We start from the raw sequence: 18,574 nt of genomic DNA, 5'->3' as shown, positions 1-18,574 counted from the left end.
CCTTGAATTCCTGTGATAAATCTAAAGCTTGTACATTAAAGCTCCTCTTTGTTGAAAACGCTGTTAGACACAACAAAACAGCAATGTTAGGTAAGTGCAAGCTCTGCCTCTGACCTTTCACTCTGTAACCGTCAGGCTTCATTAATTTTCACAAGGCCTGACAGCTCTAGCGTTAATACTCACACTTGCGGATCGAGCCACACAGCAGGTTCAGACTGCTACCTTCTCCTCTGAAACTCATGCATTAGGATTTCTTCCATGCTGGCAATGGAAAACCAAGTCTAAGAAACATTAAACACAAAAAACTACGTTACAATAACGCCAAGGGTGAGCCATAAACCCATGAAAGCAAGGAAGTATCGAGGGAATCTGGCCTCGGCAGCTGTCATCCGGCTATGTGGTGACAAGGTACGGCAGCAGACACGGTCCTCGCCAGTGACCACAGGCACAGGAGCTACTGAACCTCTGTGGGCACCCAGGAGCGTCTGGTCCTGCAGAATCACCGAGTATTGCCGCTCCTTCTCTCTCTCTCACAGGTAAATATGGTGAATTTGGCGCAAAACTGGGCCGCAACATCGCCAAGTGCAGCACGAACCGTGTACAGCAGAACCTAGTTAATTATGGGACTGATTTAACGATGCTCTGACACTGGTAACAAGTCCTTGCTTTTATGTATTTATGTCTCATCCATAACATTATTCTAATGTAACTGTTTGTGATTAATATCCTTCTCCTCTCCGTCAAAAGAAAAAGAAAAAGTAGCACAACATGAACGACCGTCTTTGGTTTCACTTCGGTGTTCCATGTCTTCCTCGGCATTATTCTGGCATTATATATGTTGGGTTTTGATCTCAAAGGTGTTTTGAGTTTCACTGGGCTACTGTTAACATTTTTTTCTTGAAACACAGAGAGCTTCACTAAAGTTTTACGAATTAATACATAACATTTATTTGTTTTGAAACAGATAGAATGCGAGGTTTTTGTTTAGTCTAACCTCAAATCAAACAAAGCCTCCAGATTTTGCAGCTCACAGCACTGCCAACTTTAGGTGGAAAAAGTCCCCCCCAAATTGACTTTAAAATTATGGAATTTTAAACAGATGCAGCACGTTTTTCTCTGCTTGTTAGTCACTGGAAAGGCTTTCTTTTCAGGCTTGTAATTACTTAACCTAAAAGATGGAGCTTTCAAGAAAAAAAAAAATCACCTAATTTTAAAAAGCTGACAGCTATGAAGTTTCCCTTTAAATTCAGAAAAATTCTGAAAACAACAGCCTCCCTGCAAATCACGATAGCCTTATTTTTTCCCCTTCATTTTTAAAAATGTTTCTCGCAGAAACGGTAGTTCCTTCCCCATAGCAGAGCAATAGATGAAGAACTGACACAGCTGCACCGGTGCGATGTGCATGCTCTCAAAGAGATTCTTTAAGTGAAATAGTACTCACTTGGGAAAACATCTAAGGTTTTCAGGCAAGAACATCTTTTGTCTGGCAGAGGTGAAGGGTGTTCCTCTAAACAGAATTACTCTATACTTACACTTATAATGAGATTTGCATCTAGGCCCCCATAGTTTAAGGTCTATCGTGCACGTCTACTGCAAATACATAGAAATATGCTGTATTTTGTCCAACAGAATTTTACATTTTCTCTTGTGATCAAGATCTTAATGTACCAGGGCTGACAAGTTTTAGATCGATTTCAGCTCGGTGTGGTTTCAAATGACTCTGATCTTGAATTCTGAATACCAGGGCTGAGAATCGGAACATAAACTCTGCCTTCGCAGTGCCAGTGGGGCTAAGTAGAAATGTTCTCCTGGAACTTGATTAAGACTAAATTGAAAAAGAACATTTTTGGTTACTATTACATTAGGCTAAAATATAGAAATGAACCCTAATACTATCTAAATCTAATAAGAAAAAACCATCTCCATTTCAAAATTTTCAAAGCATTCTCTATAAATGCATCACAGATCAATTTACATGGTACTTTTGCCAATAAGCAAAACGAAATCATAGGTTCCAATTGGCTTAACTCATATTGGAAAGTGCGAAAGCAAACGCTAGAAAATGCAATTACTGCAAACAAACTCCATTTTCTCCACTCAGGAGGGAATTTCAGGGAACATTTTATTGCCCTCAAATAATATTTCTAAAGGCATCAATACACAATTCTATTTTCTTTTCGGAGTCCTTCCACTATATAACCTAATCCTCTATAAAGAAACTCACCAGATTTTGAAATAATATATTGGTTGTTGATATTACCTTGTGCACGCACATACTGTATCAATTTAAATGATTTTTCGCTATGAATCTTAAGAATATAAAAACCAACAGTCACGGTCTGACACAAACAGATCTGGACCTCCTTCCCATAACATGCCCTTTGTCTCTGTAATTTACAATTCCAATTAAGTCTTTTTTTCCACAATAAACGAATAAAAGCCATCAAAAAGAAGGTCATCCTGAGAAACAATTACACAGAAAGTAATTAAGCTAATCATAATTATCAGAGACAACGTCTTGGTATTTTCACGTACATATATTTTCACACTGCAAAAGGCCAGCGAATGCTAAGGACAAGATTTTCCAGACAAAGCAAATTCTTTATTTAAAAGAGGAACAAGGCTGGATGTCAATTCTGTACCACCTACTGAATGAAAACTTACTGAAGAAAATGAGAATTACAAACGCAGGACTCAGATCTAGATTCTGCCCCAAGTTTTTCTGCCTTATTGCCAGGGACCATTACGTGAGAACTTCTTTTCTGTCTGTCCACAGGACTGAAAAAACACACCTCTGCCTGGATACTTCCAATATCTACCTACCTTAAGATAAATAAATCAATCCACCAGGAAACATATCTAACCACCAAAACCATTCTCCTGTTTCCCTCCTCTCTGAACTTGTTCCCATTATTTGTTTTCTCATTTTTAAACGAAAGTCTTTGAGGCTTAGAAATGCAGAAAACAGGAGGCAGATGCCTCCCTTTACCTCACAGCCTGGTAAAGTCTGGTCACTATTTCTGAAAAAAATCCCTCTAAATGCCTCATTTTTATTCTACCCCAGGAAAGTGATCAGAGTGTTTCTTATAAAATGAAAAGTCTTACATACATAAACAAGAAGCTTCTGATAACCATTAATGTTCTTCCTATAATACAGTGTATTTCACGTAACTTCTCAATTTTTATACATGGAACTGAAATCCTTCCTTTCAAAACCATAATTTTTGAGTACATTGTTGGTGAGCTACAAAATATACTGGGGCTCAGACTTAACTAACTACCAGTACTAAGGTAACATGGATAAATTCCTATAATGATAAGGGAAAAAGTAATAAGTAGGGACAGCAAGAATAATCACAAAGAAAATAAAACTGAAAGGAAAAAGTAGAAATAATTTTTTAAAAATATCCCAAAGATTTTAAAAGCATGGACTGCCATCTAAAAGCAGGACATCGGCTTTTTAATAACTCTGAGAATGTAACACTCTCCAGTGTGCTAAAGCAATGAGCTGCTTTTGAAATTTCACCTTGTGATCACCTTTTGTGGTTTTACTTGTAAACATATAAGTATAGGAAGCAACTTTGATATTCAAAGGTGTTTTTAAACATACTTTTGGATGGCGATGCTGATGTTTGTTGGGAATTATTTCGTCCTTTTCAAAGTTGGAAGAGGAGAAATCTAAAACCTGAACTGAACTCCACTTCTAGATGCAGCCCGATATTCATCTGACAGCACTATGTACTATATTTCAGAACTACTTTCATGGTCCTGTCCTGAAATTTTTAGAGAGAATAAAAACTGAAGTACACAGAGAACATAAACAGAAATTACAGTCAGCTAAAAATACTCAGGCAGGCCTTTATGAACCTCTGGTATTATTTTCTGAATCTCACATTTAAATTCATTATTCTAAATAAACCTAAACATTCCAGTATAGTCTTTCAAGATCAACTTGGATACCAGGAATCTCCTGAGCCATGTACGGAAATTCCATTTAATAACCCAGCCCACAGAAAGGTTTCTTAGCTACTAACTGAGACAATCGAACCAGTTCAGCTCTATCATGTTATTACAAAGAACTGAATTCCTCTTATGCAGGTTTCTTTTCCTTGCGATCTAGAATTGCCTGAGCAGAATGGCACGTAGCCTCAGATACCTTGTGTGTAAGTTTAAGCATATATAGTAAGCCCAAATACTAAAAAAAACCAGAGAGAATGAAACTTTAAGCCCGATAAAGGTCTAGAGCAGTAACGATAGAAATTGGTGCCAGTGATTTCTGAGTTCCACATCTCACCCCGATACTATTTCTTGCCACCTCCTCTCTTGTGGCTTTGCAGAACTTCAATTACCAAATGATTTATGTTACATCATCCCAGGACCTCAGGACACACAGCTCAGACTGAAGTTTTTTAAAAATCCAGGGCGCTGCTCTTTGAATTTCAGTGGGCAAACCTAAGTGCTGAAATACCTCTTAACTGGCCTTCCAGAGCAAGGAGGACAGAACACACAAATGAAAAACAGTATATGTAATGTAAACTCCATTCTGCAATATAAAGAGTCTGAGTATTTGTGATGGAATTCAGGTGAAACTCTTATCTTTCCTACCCTGGTTACTACAAGCACTCTGCTGCAGCCATCTCTGTTCTATAATATGGACAATAGTAAGCACCTCACCTACCAAGGTACTGAAATGTTTTTAAATCAAGTTCAATGGATATGTGAGACTTCTGGTATTTGTATGTGTGCATTTGAATGTACAGTAACATTTTCACAAGGTGCTGCAAAATCTGTATGATGCAGCATCTGTAGTTTCCTTTTGTGTGCAGAAGCACACCGAGGATTCTGGTACATGAATAAATATTTCTCTGTAATTAAACGCAATCATTAACTGTTGGGGCATGAAGCATTTGCAATTTTTCATCGGTGTGCTTTCTGCAGAGTAAGGTCTCTTGATTTACCCGTTTTAGCCATCATTTCCTGACTTAAAAAAAAAAGGAAAAAAGTAATGAAAAACCTGCCATAAAAAGGTATGATATGCAGACCTTAAGTTTTGCTGAATAAAGCAACAACTATAGTTAATCAGAGCTAGTCATTAAGACAAAGCAGTAAGAGAACAGCTATTTCAGTCACTTATACAAAGGTAACAATTTATTTCTTATTTATACTCCTTTCTGCTAAGGTTTTGCCCTTTCACCCCAAAGGCAAGCACCATTGTTTTCACAGCTGGCTTCACAGAAGCATTTGTTTATGAATGGCTATATTGCTTCCACTATAACCACATGCACATCCTCTCCAGTAACTCACAGAAATGCAGGGACCCATTTTAAGGCAGATTTCCAGAGTCACCAGAGCCACGGATCTTCCTTCCCTCTGTCCCGGGGACGATGGTGGCACCAGGGCAACCCCTCGGCCGGGCAGCCCCTCAGCCGTCGGTACCCGGGCAATCCCTCCCCGCTCTCATACTCCAGCTAATGGCACAGGATTATCATTTACAGCCAGGAGACTGGAAATGGCGAATGGCTTTCCTCACAGCGCTAGTCCGGGAATTACTTCACACGGGATTTTATGAGGGGATGCTAGTCCGGGACCTTTACTCTCAGAACCATGAGTATGACTCCAAGTAAATTATTTTATTCCCAGCAACCACCAAAGCTTGCGGCAGGGACAGAGGAAAGCAGAAGGAACGAACATCTTCCCCACAAGGCTCAGGAGAAACCTTCTGCACAAAAAATGCAGGAAACCTCACGGTTGCTTTGCAGCCGTTCTGCTCATCTCTCAGAAGTGAAGGCAAAGCCAAATGCTGCTTAGGGAGTGAGAAGCCTTAAGAGTAACGTCTGAGAGAGAGTGGCTCAGATAAAAGTAAGGAAATGTGGGTAATTTTTTGCCATTTGCAGCTGGTCTAAACTAAAACTCTCCATGTTTCTGTGGCTGGTCACATAAAAAAAAAAGTTAATGGCAACATTCAGGAGAAGAGTAGCTACTGCCCTCTGATACCAGCCTGGCCTGTAATATTAAAGATTCTGGTTCGTTAGAAAAGACGTACATAATTCTGAGGTCTTTAAGGTTCACTTATCAACAGTTACAGGAAATTTAAAGTACAGAGTGTTCCTGAGCTCTCATTTCTTAATTTTATTAACTTGGGAAGAAATGAAGCTCTGGAAAGCCCTGTGCATCTCCACTACTTTACATCCCTGTGCTCTCATTTCTCTCCTTCTTCTTCGTAGGCTCCATCTCTTCCCCAGTTTGATGTTATTTTGTTCTCTTCTGTGTTGGCTTTGCATTTTTTTTGCCTCTCTCCTTAGATTGCTGTCCTCTGGTGCTGCTTTGTTCCTTCTCTACTAAATGTACCATCAATAGTAAGTGAGGGTTTGGTAACCATCACCTCACAGCAGTGGGGCAGGATGAGAAAAGAGAGACCAGACCAGCTCAGGGAATCACAGAATCACAGAGTGGTTGGGGTTGGAAGGGACCTCTGGAGACCATCCAGTCCAACCCACCTGCTAAAGCAGGTTCACCAGAGCAGATCACACAGGAAGGTGTCCAGGCGGGTTTGAATGTCTCCAGAGCAGGAGGCTCCACAACCTCTCTGGGCAGCCTGTTCCAGGGCTTTGGCACCCCCAGAGTAAAGAAGTTTCTCCTCATATTCAGATGGAATCTCCTACGTTTCAGTCTGTGCCCGTTGCCCCCATCCTATTGTCGGGCACAACTGAAAGGAGTCTGGTCCCATCCTCTTGACACCCACCCTTCAGATATTTATAAACATTGAGGAGATCCCCTCTCAGCTTCTCTTTTCCAGGCTGAACAGACCCCGCTCTCTCAGTCTGTCCTCATATGAAAGGTGCTGTAGGCCCCAAATCATCTTCATAGCCCGCCGCTGGACTCCTTCCAGAAACGAGGCACTGAAGCGACCTGAGCCTCCACACAGCCTCAAGTCCTGAGAAACTCAGTTCCCAAAGCTGTGGAAGGGCCTCCTTGAACCGTCCCACACGTGAGCCAAACCTTGAGAGCGGCCTGGCACCATGGGACCCGGCCTTGCGCCACGGCCACCACGAGAAGACGCTGCCTGTGGGTCTTGCAACCACACCACGGAGCAAGCACCATTATTCACACTGAAAACACAAATTCCTTTAGCTCAGGGAAAAGGCCTTCTCTTCTTTTTTTCCCCACCAGCGGTACCAGATTGCTCACGAATATAACACCCATCCTCTGAAATCAATATACTCCCCAAATGCAGTCAATAAAGATTTCAGGTTCTTCTACCAGGCATGATGGAGGTGGATGGGAGAGGTGGAGTTGCACGAGTCTTTCTTTCACAGCCCTTTTGTGCCAAAACTCATCGTTCCAGATACACAAAACGCACACAGGATGCGTCTGCGCTGAAATACTCAGCTTCAGCCCACTGCGGCAAGAGGGTTAATGAACAAGCCATGCAGGCTGCTTATAGCCAGCAAGAAACAACAATCTATTTTTCTTTAACAAAAAATTAAGTCAGTAATTCTTGGAACATTTATTAACCCCCTAGTATAGGCAATTACTGTAAGATAAAGGTCTGCGAGCCTTGCATTAACATAAATTGCTGCACGTTGCTTTTCTACAGCATAGTAACGTCCGCAACAGGGTGAATAAATGCTAACGGTTGAGTTTTAAGCTTGATTCAACCCCTCCAGCCTAATGTTTTTAGCAGATCTTCACTCTCAGTGGCTGTTTGGATATAAAAAAACTCATTTTATACAAGTCAAAAAAAAAAAAAATGCAGGATGGCATTTCACTGAGATGCCGTTTTGTAGCTCAGCTTATGGTAATCTCACACATTTCCTAACATGCAGAACTGAAAAGATGAAGGGGTGGGAAGCACAAAACCAAAGATCATTCCTGCTGTCTCTAGGTTCTGTAGTCGCATGCAACATAAAAAAACCCCACTGGTGATTAAAAAAAAAAAAAAAGCTTTGTAATAGACAGGACACTGCCAACCAGCTTTAAATTGAATTACACAGCCTGCTAATCTTTACGATGAAATAAAATTTCTTTGAACACTACACATTATACTAAAATCTGTAGTGCCTTCTCCCCCCAGCCCCAACCTCTCTCTGCTCAAAGCAACTCCTCCATCCCGAACCATTGTTCTTTCTAAGCAGGAATGCAATACTCTAACAGAAAAACAACTTCTATCAATTCGATAGTGTTAATATGGTTTGCATGACGTGGAAACTTAGGAGAAAGGCATTTTTGCACTTTGTATTTTTGATACAATATTTAAATTGTAAGTGGCAAATAAATTGCAGGTGTACAAAAAATACATACTTTCCGCTGAAATCATTCCCACATTATGATAGCCAGCTGTAGCAGCAATGCTGGAAGAAGAATTTGATGACAACGTCTGTAAAACTTTGTATTTGGCTGGCATCGCTTGTTTCATGCCTGATCAATACAACAACCATAAATCTTTGTTCTGTTTTAAAGTGGATTTGCGGGAAAGAGGGAATTGAAAGGAAGAATTATTTTGGGTATTTTATAAATTTGTTTTGGTTATGGTTTGTTATTTGAAGCCTGATCATCCCCCCCCGGTTTAAGAAAACATCAGTCCAGGGAAGCAGATCCAAGAAGTGACTGAGCAATTACCGTGATTGAAAGTCCTGCCCAAGAATTGAGCAATACTTTCCAGTGCTTGCTGGCTCCCTTCTTTCATTGAAAATTACCAAATGAATACGTTGGGTTGAAACACATGAAGAGCCACTCAATCCAGAACATTATTCTCTTCGAAAGCACATTTCACCTGAGCCAAGTTTTCTAAGGCTGTCAAATAACACCTTATTGTTTGGTTTGATCATCGCAGGTAGTACACAACTTGTATAGAGAATTTTACAGTGTATCTCTAGTAAGTGCCTACAGTTTAGAAAAAAACCCTCAGTTTTTCTGCATGCCATTATCAGAGAGAAAAGATAGCTTCTTGTGAAATTTCTTTATGAAAAGTTGCGGGGAATAACAAGAATAAAACAAGAAACAACAGATCAGGTATGAATAAACTTACACGGCTCCTCATGCACAAGTTCCACTTCAGTCAGTGGAAATTTAATGCTCACAATCTTGACACTCATTTCTATACAATTTTTTCTATTTTACAAGTTAGACTTCTAGGGTTCTTTTTTCTACAAAGCATCCATGACTCAGACCAGAGGAAAAATACAAAGCAGCAGCTATAAAAACCATAGCATAAAAGTAGAATTTTGCACTTTTTTTTCACCTTTGTTTTCACATTTCACTGTAAATTGCTACGTCAGGAAAATATGATTATGCAGCTTATTGCCAAAAATCCACATGGCTCTACCTTCTCATTATTTTATAAATACGAAAAAAATGCAAAATTCAAATTATTTTTGTATTCCTCTGAGAAGAAAAAAAATTAAAATTAGTATTAATGTAACTAAAAAAGTTGTATGCAAATAAAAGCTGAGCACTGATGATTAATTTAGTCAAGCCATATGGGAATTTAAAACTAAGTACAAATGAAAATCTAATAGTGACATTAAACACAGTTCTAGTTAGAACAAAAGGAAATACTCTTAAGTAGTGATATTGCAATAAGATCTAAATAAACTTGAAAGAAGTTTATTAAAACTTCATTACCATAAAGATGGAGTGAGATACATATCCCAGAGAACTAAATAAGTAAAACAACCCCACACCAAACCAAAATATTGGAAGATGCCTCTAGATTTCACCATGTTAAATGTGGAGCTTTTTTTCCAAGAAATTGCATCAATACGTTCCAAACTCAAAATATTCATTCAGCATCTATTAGCAACTAGTATTAACAAGCAGACACAATAAAACTGTCTGTACAATCTTGTCAGTGCACCTGCAGGTCTCCATCGCTCTCCAGTTCAGAGCATCTCTGAAGGACGTGGCCAACGTGCTCTGGATGCTGCAAATCACCCAAAACTCCTAAAGGTGTCACAGAGGGACAGCAGGACTCCGACACCACCAGAAGTCACCTCTGTCCAGCAGCCAGCTCAACCTCTTAGTGAAAATCAGCGTATCCCATTCCAGGGTCTGAAGCCTAAAGCAGCTCCTGACAGAAAACAGAGCTGTTTTCAAAATTAGACTAATGGGCTTTCCAGGGAGTTGCTTCTTTCTCACCCGGAACAGCTGTGCAAAACTCAGACGTTACAGGATTAAAGCTACCTCAGCATTTTCTTTCACTTGCAATGAATGTTTTTGTTTTGTTTTGTTTTTTTCAAGTGCTAAGAGTTTTGTTCATCAAAATGTTTTTTTCTGTTTAGTCAATTATTCATTCTGGCTATAAGAAGTAAAGCAATATAGGGTTCAAAATATGCTCCAGATGGTAAAAGCACAAATCATAACTACATCCATTTATAAAAACAGGAAGAGATTTGTTTTTATTATCATAATTTTACTTTAAAATATGCATAAGCTTCTTTCTCGTTCTAAATTAGTTCAGAATCCTTTGAGCTAATATCCATCTGAATTGGAAGAAATTTAGAGCTTACTGGTTTGTTTTTATTTAAAAAAAAGTGTCATGTCAGATGCTAAAATATTTCACATCAGAAACACTTTTAAGGAGCCAAAGTTCTCAAGAAAAATATTTCATCACAATGGAACTGTTTTCAGTGCACAGTAGCAAAAGGAGCACACTCACATAAAACCCTAAATGAAATACGAAATATGCCTGGAAAGGAGATGGAGCCCAGATAAAATGAAGGAATAACTGAGCCAGACCAGAGAGACAGAGAAAGGATACAAGAGGAATGTGACCCTGAATTTTTAAACAGTGATAAGAGCTTGATCTTACTATTATACTATGTTGTTACAGTTCATTTTTTTCCTTCAGACTAAATTATACTATCTTCAAGATCAAACACTATTTTGGCAGGTGTCTGGCTTACAGTTTTGGATATAATTGCAAGTTTCTACAGTATGAATGCAGAAATCTCAGTGTAGACTGGAACCAAGTGTCTGTCCGTACCTCCGAGGGCAGCCCCACATTTCCAGTGCTCTTCCCATTTCGTTACCTATTCCATGTAACAGCCAGAAATTCCAAGCTGAAGCTGCTATTTTCAATAACTAAACTTTCACACAAAAATGAACTTTAAAAGAACTGACAATACATTTCTCAGGACCACATCCATATATGCAGGGTGTAACGAGAAAACCTCCATGTCAGAACAGTATAATTGTTCTTTTCACAAGTAACTTGATAGAGGAACTACACCACAGAAAAAAAAAAAAAAAAGGTAATTTTTTATTTCAGCTCTATCAACAATGTTTATACTAAAGGCAAGGAGATATATATATATATTTTACAGGTAAAGAAATACTTGTTCCAGTACAAACCCATATGTGTTTGGCCACTAAACCATTCACAAAGTTCAAGTCATTTTCCCACTGAAATTAAAAGAAACATGCATTCAAAACAAAAGCAAGGCATGAAAGAAAAAACATGAAACAGTCAAGTCACTAAATTCCAGAACGACTCAGAAAAAACCTACCCAAATGCTACTCTCAGCTCCACAGACATTAACCAGCAGTAATTTCACCTCCTGGATTTACTTGTATCTATCACTACAGAATTTTGCCTAGCTCATCCAGTAATATGCCTTATATTAGAAATATTACACAGAAGAAAAAAAAAATAACACAGTAAGAGATAACCACTAGACACAAAAGAACAAAACTGGCTATTTGACAAAAATTACAAAACCAGATGCAAATTTTTCACACAAGTAAGAATATGCGCAATCAGAACCCATACTAATTGAGTATAATAAACACATCGGCACTCATTAAAGATCTATCTGCCCAAATTTATCTCTGCTTTCTCTTCAGCTCTTATGAGTTATTCAATCACTTCCCATCATGCAGGAAAGGAAATATTGCACTATGAAGACAGACCTATAATTAGATATTGCTGTATTTCATTTCCCATATATGACTGAAGGAGAATGGATGAGAAAAATATGAACAGTGATAATAACAGTATGTTGAAACATTCAGTAGGAGATACATTGGGCTAGAATAACGTCTTAATTCTTCCTCAGCATATAATGCTGTGTTTACTGCAAGGTCAGTTAAGTTACTATAAAAGATTTTTAATGAAAACAATTATAAATTTAAAATAACTGTGTTTAAAGCATTTAACAGTCGCTAAGGTCAAGTGATTACAGCAGTTACAAGACCCAAGGGACATGTTCACACCAAAACAAAGCGAATAAATTACCTCAGCCAGTGTATGTAATCACTAAGTGACCACAGAGGTTATTCAATGTATGAGCCCAGACAACTTTCAGGCAAAACCAATAATGAAAATTTATCAGCCAAAGGGAAAAAAACCATAGGAATCAGTAAAAGTTGCCAGAAGGGCTGAGCGCCAGGAGGAGCAGGAATGAGGGTGTAGAAAGCATGTTCCGTGATGCGGCTGCACAGACAAGGATAATTGTTAATGAAATGGATGGTCAAAATTCTCAACGTTTTTCTCCGGTGAGATGCCTGAAGAGTTGCAAAGGGATGTGTGATCCATAAAATATGGAATTGTAGGGCTGATGGAAGTGCTTTCAGTCCTGTGTAACTATAACTCTGGCACACGTAACAACCAGCGAAGGACAAGTGAGGCAGGTGTTCAGAATAGTCATTTTTTAACTTGTCCCTTGGCTTTTTACTGCCAAGAAAATTATGGACAGTTATTGTGTCTTAGTTATCCCACTATCTAATCGTAGTGGAGATGATGTCCTGGTTTTTTTTTACCACAGGGTAGGTAAAATAAGCTGTAGAACAAAACCGGCCTTGATCTCACTTCTCTCCCTCAAGGTATGAATGATAGAGGTGCCTTATCTTCATTACTGCTTTACAGCACGACTGCCGGTGGAGAAAAACATGCACACACAAGATATGAAACCCCTTTCCATAAGGACAATGTTGTATGGGATGGGAGTTCTCAGTGCACTGCTTCGGAACAAGGTTCCTACCAACTACGATGAAAAAAAGATGCCTCCTACTATATGGCAGAAGAAAAAGGAATCCTGCTTGATCCTGCCTGCCATCGGTACATATTTTTTAAACTATTACATGCCATCACCTCACAGCCTTGAAGGTATTAATCTTCAGAATATACATAGTAAATAGTAAAGCACGATTACTCCCAACTGCAGATAGGAGCCTGAAATAAAGTGGCAAGAGGGCACGCCTGACTTCACAGCATTTTGATTCCAGATGAGGAGAGGACAGCACTAGAGCAAGTATTCACCAACAAGATTCCTCTGGGGAATCAATTTGCTGCCTCACCTTATGGCAGAAACCTAATAACGGGTATTGTCATATACATGAAAATGCAAGTGGTCTCTGTGCATGTAAAAAAAAAAAAATAAAATGCAATAACAAAAAGTCATTTTCTTTGTACCTGAAATATAAATGCCTGAGGCCAATGCCGGCAGGTCCTCACAGTCAAAGCTTCCAGTTTCAATGACACTGACTGCCAAAGAACACAAAATCTGCTTTCTGAAATAAACACCATACTGACTCCTACAAGAATTATATATATGCTAAGAAAGCCCCATGGTAAATCATTGAGGCTGGAACAAAACCTATTCCAAGGGTTATAATTCTTCTGTCAAGAATATTAAACCAAGGATCTATGCGATAAAATATCATCATGAAACACCTGTTAAATACAAGGAATGCCAAGTGGCTGCCAATACCGTAAGATTCCCTGTGAAAGGGTGAAAATCCAATAGCAGTTTATTTGCTTTGGCTTTCAGCAGTACAGAGTTCGCGTTTTCAAATGCCAAGCACTGGGCATGGGCTCTGGCTGTATCAAAACAATACTTGTGAAATGATCCGAGGTCCAAAGAGGAACTTTAGCAACCAGACCCCGCTTTTACGAGTGTATTCAGGGTAGACTTAGGAGGTCTACGCTCTCCAGAAAGCAATTCCTTTCCTGGAGCTGCCTGGCACCGGTAAGAACTGAACCTGGTTGAAGAGCAGGACTGAGGTAGGTAGGACCACACCGCCCGCTCCCAGAGCAGCTGTGCAGCCTCAACACTGCCCTTCTGATGCTTGCTGCTCCTCCTCCACAACACCAGCATCTACAGGTTATCACAAAGAACACACAAAAGTTGAGGAAGATGAATCCTACAGTGTCTCTTCCCTCAACCTGTGTACATACCCACCTACTTTTCATACCATATCTTACTTCCCAGTCCTGCAACTATATTCCTAGAGAGAGTTTTGAGCCCATAAAATCTAGTACAGCTCCCTAGAAATAAGAACAATAAAACTAAATTATAGTAATATGGCAGTATCTGGAAGCCCAAGTCCCACATGTGCAGCAATAAAAAGGAAAAACATTCTTTAGAACTGGGCTATGGAAATCAGAGGGGGTCAGATGGAAGATAAAACAACAGTATGGAGAAAATGCAAAGGAGGGCGAAAAGACAGAGTCTGGAAGTTCTTCTATTTAAAACATCCTTTTGTAAATCCAAATGTTCTTCACTTATCTCTTGAAGGGTCAGCCAAGGAACTCCAATGGAATAAAATGATGCTATTAAAGGCATGTAAAGATGTGGCCACCATACAGCAGGCAGGAGAGAGCAGCGATGGATGTAAAGCATGATGAACAAAGCTTGCTTTCAAAGGTTTTTAAATAATGCTGTAAATTCATTCTAACGTTTCTCGAAGATCACCTGCACGAGTCACCCTCATCTCTGAGCATTTCTAGTGCAAGTGGTGACCTGGCAGTACACGGCCAGCCTACCAGTGGCATTTATATCACGAGCATCCTGCACAAGTACCCCTCCTTCATTTTGGTTTTCTGCTGTTGCAATTTCATTGCCCTCAACTGTAGCAACACGCTATCAAGGCACTGCTGTCAAATACAGCAGAATACAGCAGGTGTTCTACCACAGAGGCGTTGAGTGCCTGCACTCGAAGTTAAATTGCCAGTACTCTAACTCAAACGGGCAATCATGTGAATACCACCCCCAAAAAATTATCCTCTTCCAAATAGTATTGATTTTGCCATCTTGTACTGCAGGAAGAAGGGCTTTCATCATTTCCAAATATGTTGTAGCTTTCAGCACTGCTTTCAATTATGGTAAACCCAAAATATGTGAGTGATCCTTTTGGTTGTGGACATAAAACCCCTCAGCATCAACAAACAGGACGCTGTGTGCGTTCATATGAGGTGCCACCACCCCCCAGTGCACACAGAAGGCTACACAGTCCTGCTGTGGAATGACAGGATCTATTCGCCCAAGATAATGCAGAAATACAGCAAAGTCTCTACATTTGTCTTAATTAACAGAATCATACTGAGGCTAGAAACAGCACATCACATGAGGACAAGTGAAGCAAGGGTAGGGGGGGATTTTCAAGTGCTCTAATTGAATTAGGAGGCAGTGACTGACACTTGGACAGGAGAGGTTAATTGGGGTCACCAAAACGCAGTAATTCCTTACCTAACCAGTCATTAAACTTCTTAACCTCTGAGGGCAGTCCCAGTTCGGTGAAATCGCCCGTGTGGAGAAGGATGTCCCCATAAGGCATCTGGATGCCATCTGTTCTGGAGTGTGTGTCTGAGACGCAGACAAATCGCGTGTGGCCCGCTGGTTTTGGAGTGTCATATGGGATAGGGTCGACCCTAAAGCAGACACATAAAGATCTCGTAACAGTTACAAGGTTAAAACCCTCACGTCTATTATTTCAGGTATCAACACAGATTCATCTCTACGTAAGCGTGCACGCACACACACACACACATTTACACACACCATGCTGAAAGAAACGACTCTAATGCAACGCTGCCAAAAATCCAGAAAGGACCACAGTGCTTCTTAAATACTTACCTGGTAAGGAAGGAAGATTTTAAAAAAAATACACAAGATGTGGCCAGTTTATGATATCAAAGTTAACTTAAACATCAGAAAAAACAGATTTGAGAGACTTTGAATTCAGATGTATTTTTTTCCATCATCTGCTTTCACATGAACAGGTACATGGGCCATTAATAACAGGTCTCGCAGGTGGCCCAGCAACACGCTCTCACTTGAGCTGAGCAGCTTAGCATCTATTTTGTTCAAGGGCACAGGCACACCTACAGATCCCAGCAGGAGTATTTGTTTACACACAATGAGGTACATTCAAGAGCGCTTTGATGAAGCCTGGAAATTGCAAAACTGAGCCTAACGACAACGTTTTGCTCTCGTACAAAATCTTCCCAAAAATCTATCAAGTCAGGAACTGATGTGGTAGAGCACTAAGCAACTACAGATAAAACATTTTTTTCTATAGCCAATGATGTTAAAAAATGTAGTTCAACTGATTACTTGCAAGCTACATTTGTTAGTTTGATCTTATCAACGACACACTAAGTTTGGTTTTGAGGTGTTTTCATTTTTGTTTTTTTAATTTAAGCAGAACAAAGAAAAGTAAAAGGGGAAGCGCTTTATGCATACTCAGTGGTTAGAACTTCTGATTTGTCACAGAATAACTTAAAACACACAAGGCAATCAATTGCCTACTTTGTAACAGGAATTATTTCTCTGCAGAGTTACTGTAATTTGATTTGCTCAACATTTTAATAGCACAGCATCTGGATTAACACCACAGAAAACCCCATCCCAATTCTACAAAACTTCAGCCCATTCCACTGATGTGCCACTTTGATCATGATTAGATCTTTGCTTCAGCTAGAAAACATGAGGTGTGTAGGAGTTATGTCAGAATAATGGTTCCCTCACATCTCAAATCACCAGAGCACTGAAACCAAGCCCTAAGTATTTCAAGGCACCCAAAATGATGCTGTTCTAAGACTTATTGGGAAAAACTTGCATAACAGTAGATATTCAAAAATCGGTGCCTGAAAGAAAGAAGAAAATTAAACAGGTTTTATTAGTTTTACCCTCCATACTGAAAAGAAAAACAAGTAACTAGCACAAATCACTATTATCCTGTTTTTCATACATCTCCTTACAACTATGAGGGTTTAAGACCAGTAATATAAAATAAAGCAAAAATCCTAAGAAAATAAAGACTTTTAAAGTAGGCCTTCGTTTAACGAACTGTATTTTTTAGTAAACTAAATTAGTATTTACTATACACTGAACTGTGTGTAAACTTCTACCAGTGTCTTAACTTAGGCTCCCTACATAGGTAAGAAAGATGAAAATCATCCTCCAGGGAACAATTCAGCTCCCCACACTGGGGAATTTATAGTGGTTCCAGAAATCACACTCTACATGGATATGTACTGGTCTCCAATGGAAATATATTCACATGAACATAGAGCAAGATTTTACTGAGTCTTTTAGATTTGGTAGAATATTTACTAAAAGCTACAGTTTTAGCACAGGGGCGGGGCGGGGGAGATATATTATTTGTTAGACAGCGTTTTCCTCGGTACCGTAACGAAGTATTTCCAATCAAACTGTATTTACCATAGGTAATGTACCACATTTGTTTGCCATGGTCCACTGAATTAATTTGCAAAATTCAGTCCCTACAAGATGATGTTTACTTTAATATGGTCTTTACTTTAAAACCAGATTTTACTGCAGACTGGAGAGGATGGGAAGGGACATTTTGGTAGATAACATTATTGGTTTTGGTATTGCACCTCCTATTCCACCAAAAGCACCAGGTACTATTAGTTGAGCCATACAACTGGTTACTACTACCACCGCAAAAATCTGCATGCCAGCAATCCATGGATTTTCCTTCTCTGCAAGGGTAAGAAAGTAATAAGGCTATTATTACAGAGGAAAACTCACTTAACCATTCAAATCACACTGGCAAGCTGGGCAGAACCGTAATGTTAGGCCACAGTGCTTTTGTGTCTTCCTCCCAGTTACAGAAGATAAATTGAAACTTCTTAGGAATATGTCCCACAGGAAACACTGGGGTTTCCAAATTAACATTTCCTCTCTAGACAACACAAAAAACGAACACCAGCTTACACTGGTACCACATACCTTGTTCAGAACGTCTCTGCATGAGCCATGGCCAGCACTACCTGGGGAGTCCAATTTTCACACACAGCAGCTAAGCTTTGGATATTCTCTGCAGTTTGTCTCCAAACAAACCCTGGTTTGCTTTAGGCAATCCCCATCAAAAGTGTGACACCAAAATCTGCTTTAGAATTTTTCTATTCATGCAATAACTTACTTACAGAGAAGTCTATAATAAAAATTCATTAAGTTCCTGACCCTCCTTTCTCCTTTTTACAAACACTATGATGTTGCCAAGTAACCTTTTTCCTACATCTTAGCTTAATTTCTTCACTTCTTCAGTAGCACTTGCCTACTAAGTATTTGAAAGTGAGATACTGAAGGTTATTGTGTTCAGCCCATCAATTTATCTTGCTCAAAATAGGCCTTCGACAGAAACTTAATAGAAGCGGTGTTATTGCCAGTCCTAAAGGCTCAAGTTTTCTTTTCATCCACAGCTAGAGTATGGCAAACAGCAACTCAAGGTTTTTCCTTTTCACTACATCACGAGAGGATTGGCCTCTGACCCCGCGAGATCAGCTGCCGCGGGAGGTGAAGCGCGACCCTTTCGCGGGTTTTGG

At 39.5% G+C, this 18,574-nt stretch overlaps 1 protein-coding gene across 2 annotated transcripts in view; it reads right to left on the bottom strand.

Annotated features, from left to right (window-relative positions):
- MPPED2 (metallophosphoesterase domain containing 2) overlaps positions 1-18,574 on the bottom strand; it is a 105,776-nt gene that overhangs the window by 51,203 nt on the left and 35,999 nt on the right. For both annotated transcript variants that reach the window (XM_065636357.1, XM_065636358.1), the window contains exon 3: positions 15,468-15,649. In XM_065636357.1, the coding sequence (XP_065492429.1) occupies positions 15,468-15,649 (182 nt within the window). The remainder of the gene's footprint in view (positions 1-15,467; positions 15,650-18,574) is intronic.

Source organism: Caloenas nicobarica, chromosome 5 (genome assembly GCF_036013445.1).
Source record: "Caloenas nicobarica isolate bCalNic1 chromosome 5, bCalNic1.hap1, whole genome shotgun sequence".
NCBI classification, from domain to species: domain Eukaryota; kingdom Metazoa; phylum Chordata; class Aves; order Columbiformes; family Columbidae; genus Caloenas; species Caloenas nicobarica.
Note: the sequence above shows the minus strand (reverse complement) of the source record. Positions and strands in the feature narration are given on the sequence as shown.